This window comes from Salvelinus namaycush, chromosome 29 (genome assembly GCF_016432855.1).
Source record: "Salvelinus namaycush isolate Seneca chromosome 29, SaNama_1.0, whole genome shotgun sequence".
Taxonomy (NCBI): domain Eukaryota; kingdom Metazoa; phylum Chordata; class Actinopteri; order Salmoniformes; family Salmonidae; genus Salvelinus; species Salvelinus namaycush.
In genome coordinates this window covers 15,386,203-15,398,568 of record NC_052335.1, presented here as the reverse complement: position 1 = coordinate 15,398,568, position 12,366 = coordinate 15,386,203, and the positions used below count along the sequence as shown (strand labels likewise).

At 43.6% G+C, this 12,366-nt stretch overlaps 2 protein-coding genes across 2 annotated transcripts in view; one reads left to right on the top strand and one right to left on the bottom strand.

Annotated features, from left to right (window-relative positions):
* The window catches only part of LOC120023967 (clathrin coat assembly protein AP180-like), a 32,396-nt gene extending 30,925 nt beyond the window's left edge, over positions 1-1,471 (top strand). Inside the window, exons 19-21 of the mRNA XM_038968066.1 lie at positions 1,040-1,093; positions 1,222-1,302; positions 1,382-1,471. Coding sequence (XP_038823994.1) covers positions 1,040-1,093; positions 1,222-1,302; positions 1,382-1,471 — 225 coding nt within the window. The remainder of the gene's footprint in view (positions 1-1,039; positions 1,094-1,221; positions 1,303-1,381) is intronic.
* A 1,313-nt stretch (positions 1,472-2,784) lies between these two features.
* Positions 2,785-6,292, bottom strand: LOC120024289 (serine protease 23-like). Its single transcript, XM_038968492.1, has 2 exons — positions 6,047-6,292; positions 2,785-5,381 (listed from the first exon to the last, which is right to left on the bottom strand). Exon 2 carries the CDS (start codon positions 5,360-5,362, stop codon positions 3,905-3,907), a length of 1,458 nt encoding a protein of 485 aa, XP_038824420.1. The 5' UTR covers positions 5,363-5,381; positions 6,047-6,292; the 3' UTR covers positions 2,785-3,904.
* Between the last annotated feature and the right edge of the window lie 6,074 nt (positions 6,293-12,366).

Here is a 12,366-nt window from a genome sequence, read left to right as displayed (position 1 = left end):
AGAGGTTGGGGGCCTCTGTCTTTTCTTACTCTTTCTATTTGCTTACTGACTGATTGACATCTCTTCCGCAGGGGGGAGAACACGATGGGAAGCGGAGGCTGGTCAACTCCTCAGGTAGCTCCTCCAAGTTGGGGCGCTCCCATGGTAAATCTGGTCTTTGTCATATAGCATGGAGTGCAGCCACATGGCAGTGACAGGCATGGCATGGAGCCAATCACACGCACCTCTCCTCTCTGACTCTCCAGGGTGGTCCAATCACATTTGGAATATGGACATTAGGAATTTGGTGTTTGGTTTAAAGGGGTGAACATTTTGTGGGAAAACTAAGGGGTTGGACTGGGAATACTGGAGAGCTCTGAGCGGGCTGAGGTTTGTCCTAAACCAAGGAGCTACTTGTGAAACCACTTCCCTCCTTTTCTTCCCTTAAAGTTCTGACCTCAAACAAGCCACCTGACCCCAAAATGCCCCGTTCATCTGCATATTTCCTTATTTCAACCCCCATTTTTTGAGCAATAGCTCCTCTTCCCAGTGTCCAAACGAAACACAATACAAAACAATACAAATTTAGATCGCTTTATCTTCATAATATAATTGCTGCACTAACCATTAGCCCAAAAAGCTTTTGCTATAGGGTCTGTAGTTACTGTATTAACCCATGGCTTCAGCTGTTCATTTAGCCAAAGCCTCACCACTGACATGAATATCAGATAATCAGTTGCTGATTTAAACTGGCTTGCCTGATCATGTATTCTTATGATTGACCCTGTGGTCTTCAAATGCTTCTGCATGAGCAAATCACCTGAACCTGATTTTAGAGGTTAGGTTAGTGTTTTTATGTGCTGTGCTTTGCTGTTCTCTCTCTGTGTGTGTGCGTGCGTGCGTCTTAAAAGTTTTTTTATGGTGTATTGTTCTATGTTTTCTATGTGTGCGTGTCAGTGATATGTCTGTGTGTTTGTTGTTGCAGTGTTGTCTTTACTGTGCCTGTGTTGTATGTAGTGTGGTAATGTCCCACCTCCTCTCCCCCACTCCACACCCCTAGAACGTTCCAATGGGATCCCCTTCTTTTATGGGGTCTTACCAAGGATTCAGCATGGTAAGACCACCCCGCCCTCAACCTAGGACCATTAGGAGCACCTAAGATGGCCAATGACCCCTTTAGGTGGCACATGTACGCATCTCTAAAATGGCTGCCATAGTGTCTGACTGTTTCCTCTCTCTCAGGGCGGGGCGGCCGGTGCTGGAGCTCCCATGATGCCCATGGTTAGGCCGGGCTTTGGAGCCCCTGCAGCCCCAGGAGCACCGGTAAGACACACACAGAGTACACACAGACACACACACACACAGACACACCTATTTCATGAAACACTGTTCCCTGTGACAGATGGGATCTCCAGGGATGGCCGGGAGCCCGAGGAGGCCTCCGCCCCCCAAGAATGCCCTGGATGACCTCAACATCAAGGACTTCATGTAAACCCCTCTAACCCATCCCTCTGAGGTAGGGTTCTCTCACAGTGGCACCAAACGACATGCACACAATGCAATGAAAAGAGACAGTTACATAATAACATTGTGGTAATCATCCCTCGCTCTGTCTCTTCTCTCCAGAGGTTGTTGTTATGTCTGGAGCTGTGGATGTGGATGTGTGCACCCCCCGTCTCCCTCCTGTCACGCCCCAGCCACTTCAGCCAATCAACCATCAGCACTACGACCCCTGTCCTCGGACTTCCCCGTAACCTCTCTGTCTGCTGTTGTAGCAAAAACCGTGGCTGTGAGTCATAGATACAGAAAACTAAACTGTGTATGAGTGTGTGTGTACTTCAATGTTATCCTTTACCTAAACTAAGAAAAAAATGTACCATAAACAATGAGTGTATTTAGATTTGTTCTGGAACTCCCACGTGTCAGCTGACCTGGAATGGTGGATCTGTGTTGATTTTTTTGCGCGTTTCCCAGACGAGGATTGTGTTGTTAACCGTGGACTGTGTTCGGTGTGTGTAAACCTCACTGGCCAATCCCTGCCCTATCCTCTCCCTCACTATCCTTTCTAACATCATTCAACACTTAGTTGTACTCTTCTCCATTAATTGATCCACCCAGCCTCTTTGAGAACAGATACAGTTATATTGATGAATATTGAAATATGTACAACTGTCACCACAAATCTGGGTTTACGAGATGACAAATCATATGACAAAATGTTGTTTTTATTTTGTCTGTTTTTTTGATTGTGTGTTACATGCAACATTTGTGGACTATGTTCAAATTGACATATGCATTTTAGAATATTTTTAAGTATAGATTATACATATATTTCTTTAATCTTTATTTTGAGAGAAAATGTATCATATTTTAGTTATGTCTATGAATTCTAAGGTTTTAAAAAATTCAAGCAGTTTTGAAAAATATCTCATCTGTATTTGGAGGCAGTACTGAATGCAAACTCAGCCCCCAGTGTTTACTGTGGCTCTCCCTATTGGTGCGGAGTGTTACTGCATTTGACCATGTCAAGTGAAGTTGATCTAGGCTGCATCCAAATACTTTAAAAAATCCAAATGTACTTGTCTCCTTTACTTAACGGCCAATTATCTGAATTGATAGGTGAAAGGCAATTGGTGAAACCAACCAGTGGTCATGAAATGAAGGAGACAAGGAAAGAAGGTTTGTAAATATTGTTGGGACACAGCCCATGTCAACCTAAGGCTTAGGTGGCAAACTCATTCCACGGAGGACCGAGTGTCTGCAGATTTTCGCTCCTACTTTGTACTTGATTTATGAATTAAGGTCACTAATTAGTAAGGAACTCCCCACACATGGTTGTCTAAGGCTTAATTGAAAGGACAAACCAAAAAAACAGCAGACACTAGGCACTTCATGGAATGATTTTGACAACCCTGACCTAAGGTCATTGTGGAGCTGTGATCAGTAGAGTTGTATTGTCTCCCGTAGCAACACTCCAGAGGTGTTGGGAACTCGTTAGCTGTAAACCGCTCAGATATACAATGGATGTTCCATGTGTTGTTTTTCTTCCAAAGTGACTATCTTAATCTGTTGTGAAAAAAAGTATTGACAAAGAAAAAGAGGAATAAAACGTATAAAATAAAAAATGTGGATAACAATATTTGCTATATATTTGGTTGAAAGCAGTGTTTGGTTCTTGGATGGCATCACTCTTCTCTCCCCCACTTGCATGTGAGTCCCTTGAGATGCAATAAAATAGAAATACACTGATGGAAAGACTTCAGGCCTCATCACTTATGTCTCCACTGTTGTCATTCATACTTGAACATGTTCAGTCCATCACAAGTTTTTTGGTATTCAATGGTAGGTTTTAATATAAAGACATTTTATTTTTGTATTTTTTTTTACATCACTGTTGATCTAATTTTTTTCCAAGCAAAATGTATGTTTAGGACATATTCAACAAAATACACATTTACACTCAAAATATAGACCCTGGAAAAAAATATTCTGATAACTATTATAACCCTTATTTGCACCCAAAAAGAGCATTGGCTAGATAACTGAATCATGTAGAGACACTAAAAACAAAGATTTACCCAAGAAAAATCATCACCAACGGAACTCATCTTAGCACCCATATTATGTGCACGATGGGTATTTCTTGGGGGAAAAAAACACACAAAAAGCACATGAGACAAAGAAACGTGTTTTTAGCGCACCATAGAATTTTGAGACCTCAGTCTGGATAGGGATCTGTTTGATTGACCAGAGCAAGAAAATCCTCCCATATTCCAAAGTTCTATTCCATCTGATCTGTCTGTGCTGGCCATTGGTTAGTTTGTCCACCACCACCTCAGCGCTTTGAGGTCTCAGTGAAAGGCGATACATGGATGCATATCTTATTGTTTTCTTACTCTGATCAGTCTGACATATCCCTGGTGTCTCAGGCCTCCCTACACATGCTGGGATCCCCATGGATCCAGTGGCAGATCTGAGCGTATTTAGGCGGAGTGATCCTCACTGCCACATTATAGTCCCTCTGTTCACCCCCGTCTCCGTCCACCCAGCGGTGCCCTGAGAACACCCCGATAACCTTCCGCTGCCACTTCCCCTTATTGGACCCCACCACTTCCTGTCTGAGGCGGATGTATACACCAGCGCCTGACGCCCCCTGCTGGGCATCACAATGCTGATACAACAGGTCGTCTGACTCCTCCGTCACTGAACAGAAGCGATAGACCACCTTTTCCCCCTCTCTGTCCTTTTGTCCTCCCTCTGGCTCGTTGTCGAACCCTGAGAAGTGGATGCGACCCAAGGGGAGGGGCTTTGTAGCGGCCACTACACCCAGTGTCATGTGCTTCTGTTTAATTGGCTGTTTGAGCTCCAGGAGGGCGTAGTCGTAGTTGTGGGATATGGCGTTGGTTCTATCTCCTGTGTGTATCCAACCTTTGGGGATGTGGGTTTGTTTTACGCGTGTCCAGTGGAAGGAGGGCTGAGTTTTGGGTTCGGTGCTGCGTTGTACACGGCTACTTCTGCTACCTTTCCTTCTCTGCCTACCCCCTCCTTGTCCCCTCTCCTTCTCCATGTTCCCTCCTTCACCTCCCTCTGCTCCAATCTCATCAACCCTGTTCTGTTTCTCCCTTTCTCCCTTCCTCCTTCTCTGCCTCCCTCCTCTCCGTCTCTGCTCCTGTCTCGGTTCTTCTCCGTCTATCCCATTCCCTTTCTCCCCTTCTCCTACCACTTCCTCTCCTCCTCCTCTCCTCCCCCCTCTCCTCCTCCCACCCCTCCTACCTCGTTTAGATTTGACCTGTAGGACCCCCACTTTCAGCCTGCGGACCCCCTGCAGGTAGTCCTTCCCATCGTGGACGCAGTGGGCCGCCGTCAGTATGTGTTTTTCAGACACTTGGACCCCGGAGCAGCCCGTGGACAGGCGGACCGCCGTGGAGAACGGGTAGCTGGTGATGAAGTGGCTGTCCGAGATGACAAAGCGTCCGTCCTCGCCGTACACCTGACGTTTCCTGCGAGTGTGTGAGGGGGTGTGTAAGGGCGTGTGTGAGGTTGTGTCATTCAGGCCCTGCAGCGTGACGTTGCTGTGTGTGCGCGTGCCATTCTCGTACACCGTCTCGTATCCCAGCATGCTCTCCAGTGTGGCCCAGTCGGGAGGGGGGAGGGCGCTCTGACACTTTATCCCACACCCCCCCTCCTCATCCTCACCTGCCCCCTCGACCTTCCCACCAAATGTGGGGCTCTGCAGATGCACAGTGTGCCTGTCCAGAATTAACGGGACCCTCTGCATGGACCAGCCATACTCTTCATCAACACCATCACCGTGGCCCCGCCAGGCAAGAACACACAGGGGCAGGGCACAGAGCAGCAGCAGACACGGGGGAAAGGGAGTCATCGCACTGCTCCACCAGGGCCTAAAAGACAGAGAGAGGAAGGAAGATTGCGCAAAAAGAAACAGGTGACTGGTGTATAAGATGAGGCCAGCAGAGGGCGCTCAATCCCCTACAGTCCTCACCAACTGCTTGAGTGTTATTGAAGTATTCTCTCTGCAAAAGCGTTGTCACCGGCAGATAGCGCTGGTGGTGAAGTGCATTTCGTTGGTGGCACAGGGTGGGAAATTGTTACATTTGATTGGCTCCAACAATAGCCTAAATTCCTCTGATGATTCCATGTTTTACAACTATTCTCTACACAAGGAAAATATGATCATACCAAGCTTAAATTCAAATAAATGATTTGTTTGAATGCAGCACAAATTCAAAAGCTTGATAAAAAAATCATCAGGGGTATGAGAGTGACCAGGAATATGATTTGTTTAATACGTCAACGAATTATGATTAGAGGAATTACTGGATATATCAGAGTTAGTCTAATGGTGATGGTGATAAAACTCTGAGACTTTATCACATTGGTCATAGTAGCCTAATCACACAAAGCAAATTAAATGATGCAACTGTAAGAGTGGAAATTGGATGTGATAATCATTGATTAGTAATGCCTGATGTGTCTATACATTCCCGTCTGTCACGTGAATGTATTGACATGGTAGTTGCTTCTAGAGTTAACAAAACAATCATACCTGCAAGCATTCGAAAATAAAAGTTGGAGAAGTCAGCAAAATTCCTCTTTAAAAAAAAAGGGTATTTTATCCAGTCGGGTACCAGTCAGTGCGTGAAAGACCGCGTCCCATCATCGCCCGCGCGTCAAACAACCGGAACGCAATGAAAAGCCGTGAGCGAGATCTTCACTGCACTGAGATTTGTCCATGATGAAGAAAACATTTGATGGAAAAAGGTGCCGCTCGTTCATGTTACAAGACGAGACCGGAGGAGGTACTCCCTGGTGATGAGGAAAGCGATGAGAAGGAGGACTGAAGTTTAATTCAGTTATTGAGCCCGTGAACTGTGGAATTCCTGTTCAAAAGTAGGAAAATCATATAAAACGTGTTATTGGTTGTTTTCAGCTCCCATAAACGTATTTTCATTCCCCACCTCACATATCCAGTCGAGTTGCTTTGAATTAAGCTATATATCCTGCATTCCTGCCTTGTTGCTGACTGAATAACTTTAGGATACGTTATAATTAACCAGATCAGACATCAACCTGACCAGCAGCTTTGATTTGTTTTATGACAAAATAACTAATTGAATGGCAGCCTTTGAGTTTGTGTGGCATATCTTTGTGTGTTTTCAGTGTCTGTAGGCAAAACTGTAAATCCAGATGTGTCAGCCAGGTAACCTTCGATGGCTTGTGGCTTCACACACTGCTGAGCAGTCTCCCTATCAGAGGCAGATGATCTGGGGTTGGACACACACATACACACACACACACACACACACACACACACACACACACACACACACACACACACACACACACACACACACACACACACACACACACACACACACACACAGGAACGATACAAGTCAACAGAAAACTGATATTGATTCAGCCCTGGACCTCCTTAGATCTAAAGTAACAACCTGCATTTCAACTCCAGCAGATTTATTGCGACAACTGCTTGGCCTACTGAATGTACAGGCACTCAACTCATTCACCAAATGAACTCTCTTCCTCTTCCTCCCCCTCCTTCCTCCCCACTCCCCTTCCTCCTGCTTTCCTTTTTAATACATAGTATAGCAGTGACCAGTGTTCACAATCAAAGATCCTTTAAGTCATTCACAGAGATCTTTGGCTGGTTAATGTTACCACATACTTCTGCCCTAACATGTAACTTCTTGTGGATGTGTGAATCTACATTTTAGTCATTTAGCAGACACTCTTATCCAGAACGACTTACAGTTAGTGCGTTCATCTTAAGAACGCTAGGTGGGAAAACCACATATCACAAGTATAGTAAGTTAACTTTTTCTCAATAAAGTATGTGGGGGGGGGGGGGGGGGGGTTCACGGGATTATTTAAGATACTCTTTGAAGAGGTAGGGTTTCAGGACTCTGCTGTCCTAGCTTCAGTGGGAAGCTGGTTCCACCATTGGGGAAGAGTTTGGACCTGGCTGAGCAGGAGCTGCCCTCCCGTAGGGGTGGGTGGGCCAAGCGACCAGAGGTGGCAGAACGGAGTACTCAGGTTGGGATTGAGCATAGCCTGAAGGTAGGGAGGGGCAGTTTCTCTTGCTGCTCCGTAGGCAAGTACCATGGTCTTGTAGTGGATGTGAGCATCGACTGGAAGCCAGTGGAGTGTGCGGAAGAGTGTGGTGACATGGGAGAACTTGTTCTTATGCTGTGTTTGTTTCTCTAGGGGTCCCAAAGAGCCAGTGCAACAAACCTGAACAAAGCATGGCATTATAAGGCTTTTAAGGATATAAAAAAAACTGTTTGCCTTTTCCCTTCTGTGTAGCAATACCCCATGTCTTGGCCTAAACACACAGACAACATTGGAAGCTAGTTGTAGGAGTTAAAGGAGGGTGGGCTCATTGTAATGGCTGGAATGGAATAAATGGAACGGTATCAAAGATATGGAAAACATATGTTTGATTCCATTCCATTAATACCATTCCAGCCATTACAATGAGCCCACCCTCCTTTAACTCCTCCCACCGGCCTCCACACACACATGCACACACATATCCTCTTTATGGGTGGAGCTATTAGAGGTTATAGTTCAGCTATGGGCTGCCTGGTAGATTTCTGCCATTGGTTGATTGCCATTGGTTGACAATAATTTCAAAGGGCTCCTTTCCTTTACTAGGCTACCCGACCATGTTAATCTACTCAGTGGTGAATGGAAAGAGAAATCTTTTACACAAAACACCAAAAAGTGTAATGACACTAAAGCTAATGTCATTAGGCCCGAATTTATGCGTCCACTGCTGTCCGCATGCGTCTCTGTGTCGGCCACGCATCTCTGCCTTGACAAAATATCAGTGTTCTCATCGGAAAAACATAGCATTTTGGCACGTAGGCTATCATATTTCAAGTCCTTTCGCAAATGTTTCATGCCTCTGACATGCAGTAATGACAAATACTGGTGAAATAGCCTACAGTTTTCGTCACCTTTTGTTTGAACTATTGTGATGTTTTACCGGTACGGATCACCCCCACTATTTATTTTGCCGGGATGCCGTACTGGACTGTACCCCCTTACTTTCACCCGTTGTTACCATAACTCCTTAACGTTAAATGTCATACTGATAGTGAGAGCAAAAATGATGTACAGCAGAGTAGAGAGAACACATTGTGTGTGCATGCGTGTACGTTCTATTTCATCCCTCCCTAGTGAGATGTGCCAGATTGTCTCTGATTAGAGAGATGAAAATCACTCCAGTGTGGGTTTGAAACAATAATGTGCAAATATATATGTTCAACACTTTTTCCCTGACTGAACTTCACAGAAGGGAAAGGGAAGGACACGGGGGATACCTAGTCAGTTGTAGACCATTCTAGAGGTGGAGCACCAAGTGTGTGGGCTCCACATGCACCAAGCACGCACACATGAACGCCCACATACACACAGTCACACTCCCAAATGATTTCCATAGGACCCTATCAAATGTTTTAGAGGTGAACTGTATACTGTTCATCTAAATGTCCAATGCTGTAACCAATGCTGACCATGTACAGTTGAAGTCGGAAGTTTGCATACACTTAGGTTAAAGTCATTAAAACTAGTTTTTCAACATCGCAACAAATTTCTTGTTAACAAACTTTTACAGACAGATTATTTCAATTATAATTCACTGTATCACAATTCCGGTGGGAAAGAAGTTTACATACATTAAGTTGACTGTGCCTTTAAACAGCTTGGAAAATTCCAGAAAATGATGTCATGGCATTAGAAGAAATTAGCCAAGGCCTCAGAAAAAGAATTGTAGGCCTCCACATGTCTGGTTCATCCTTGGGAGCAATTTCCAAATGCCTGAAGGTACCACGTTCATCTGTACAAACAATAGTACGCAAGTATAACACCATGGGACCACGCAGCCGTCATACCGCTCAGGAAGGAGACGCGTTCTGTCTCCTAGAGATGAACGTACTTTGGTGTGAAAAGTGCAAATCAATCCCAGAACAACAGCAAAGAACCTCATGAAGATGCTGGAGGAAACAGGTACAAAAGTATCTATATCTACAGTAAAATGAGTCCTATATCGACATAACCTGAAAGGCCGCTCAGCAAGGAAGAAGCCACTGCTCCAAAACCGCCATAACAAAAGCCAGACTACGGTTTGCAACTGCACATGGGGACAAAGATCATACTTTTTGGAGAAATGTCCTCTGGTCTGATGAAACAAAAATAGAACTGTTTGGCCATAATGACCATCGTTATGTTTGGAGGAAAAAGGGGAAGATTGCAAGCCGAAGAACACCATCCCAACCGTGAAGCATGGGGGTGGCAGCATCATGTTGTGCGGGTGCTTTGCTGCAGGAGGGACTGGTGCACTTCACAAAATAGATGGCATCAGAGGTAGGAAAATAATGTGGATATATTGAAGCAACATCTCAAGACATCAGTCAGGAAGTTAAAGCTTGGTCGCAAATGGGTCTTCAAAGTGGACAATGACACCAAGCATACTTCCAAAGTTGTGCCAAAATGGCTTAAGGACAACAAAGTCAAGGTATTGGAGTGGCCATCACAAAGCCCTGACTTCAATCCTATAGAAAATATGTGGGCAGAACTGAAAAAGCGTGTGTGAGCAAGGAGGCCTACAAACCCGACTCAGTTACACCAGCTCTGTCAGGAGGAATGGGCCAAAATTCACCCAACTTATTGTGGGAAGCTTGTGGAAGGCTACCCGAAACGTTTGAACCAAGTTAAACAGTTTAAAGGCAATGCTACCAAATACTAATTGAGTGTATGTAAACTTCTGACCCACTGGGAATGTGATGAAAGAAATAAAAGCTGAAATAAATAATTCTCTCTACTATTATTCAGAAATTTCACATTCTTAAAATAAAGTGATGATCCTAACTGACCTAAGACAGGGAATTTTTACTTGGATTAAATGTCAGGAATTGTGAAAACTGAGTTTAAATGTATTTGGCTAAGGTGTATGTAAACTTCCGACTTCAACTGTAACTGAGCCTATCTCTGAGATGGTCCCAAACATCTGTAAGTCATTCCTGCTGTACAGAAGTTGATGTTGATTGCATCCTGGCCCATGGATGTGAGTAAATGTTATTGGTTAGTTTGTTTGAGGGAAATTATACATTCTAATTGGGGCAATTAAGAAAAGTGCCTCCACTTTGACAGTGAAGATAACAAATGATGTAAGGAGAATAACATACAGAATCATTCTTCAGGGAATAAGAAAATGGGGGATTTCTGAGTGAGAGTTTTGTGTAGAGGTTTGAATGAACGTAAGTAGCCTAACGTATGTCCCTCTAACTCCCCTGAAAGCCTCTGTCGATCCTACAGCTATTTTATACAGTAATCATGTACCTATGAACCAGAGTTCTACTGTTAGCACTAAGGCGGTGTGCCCTAGTAGGAAGTTCACCCTGCACTATCAGCTCAAACAGAAATAACATTGTCATGTCTACTTCTGATAAGCTTGTCCGGGAAAGCAATAAACACAATCAATCATCCAAGAAAAGTGCTAGAAATGGCCCACATGAACATATGTAGCCTAAGAAACAAGGTTCATGAAATCAATAACTTGCTAGTAACAGATGACATTCATATTCTGACTATATCTGAAACTCACTTAGATAATACCTTTGATGATACAGTGGTAGCAATACATGGTTATAATATCTACAGAAAATACAGAAATGCTAAAGGTGGAAATGTGGCTGTTTATATTCAGAACCACATTCCTATAAAGCTTAGAGAGGATCTCATGTTAAATACTGTTGAAGTAATATGGTTACAGGTTCATCTGCCTAACCTAAAGCCCATTCTTTTGGGAAGCTGCTAAAGACCACCAAGTGCTAACAACCAGTATCTGGATAATATGTGTGAAATGCTTGATAATTTATGTGATATCAACAGAGAGGTATATTTTCTGAGTGACTTAAATATTGACTGGGTTTCATCAAGCTGCCCACTCAAGAAAAAGCTTCAAACTGTAACCAGTGTCTACAACCTGGTTCAGGCTATCAGTCAACCTACCGGGGTATTTACAAACAGCACAGGAATTAAATCATCAACATGTATTGATCACAGCTTTACTAATGCTGCAGATATCTGCTTTAAAGCAGATTCCAAATCCATTGAATGTAGTGATCACAATTTAGTAGCCATATCTAGGAAAAACAAAGTTCCAAAGGCTGGGCCTAATATAGTGTATAAGAGGTCATACAATAATAATATTTGCTGGTCTGTGGCGTGTAATGAGGAGCAACCAGAAGCTGCACTTGACACATTTATGACATTTCTTATTCCAGTTACTAATAAGCATTCACCCATTTAAGAAAATGACTGTACAAATAATTAAATCCCTGTGGATTTGATGAGGAATGAAAAATTGCATGTTTGAGAGGGATGCGGAAAAAGGTATGGCAAATAAGTCTGGCTGCACAACCGATTGGCTAACGTACTGCAAATTGAGAAATCATTTGACTAAACTGAATAAAAAGAAAAAACTATACTATGAAACAAAGATACATGATATAAAGAATGATAGTAAAAAGCTTTGGCACGCCTTAAATGACATTTTTGACAAAAAAGCAAACTCTGCTCCATCATTCATTGAATCAGATGGCTCATTCATCACAAAACCAACTGACATTGGCAACTACTTTAATCATTTTTTCATTGCAAGATTAGCAAACTTAGGCATGACATGCCAGCAACAAGCGCTGACACTACACATCAAAGTATATCTGACCAAATTCTGAAAGACAAACATTGTAATTTTGAATTCCATAAAGTGAGCGTGGAAGAGGTGAAAAAACTATTGTTGTCTATCAGCAATGACAAGCCACCGGGGTCTGACAACTT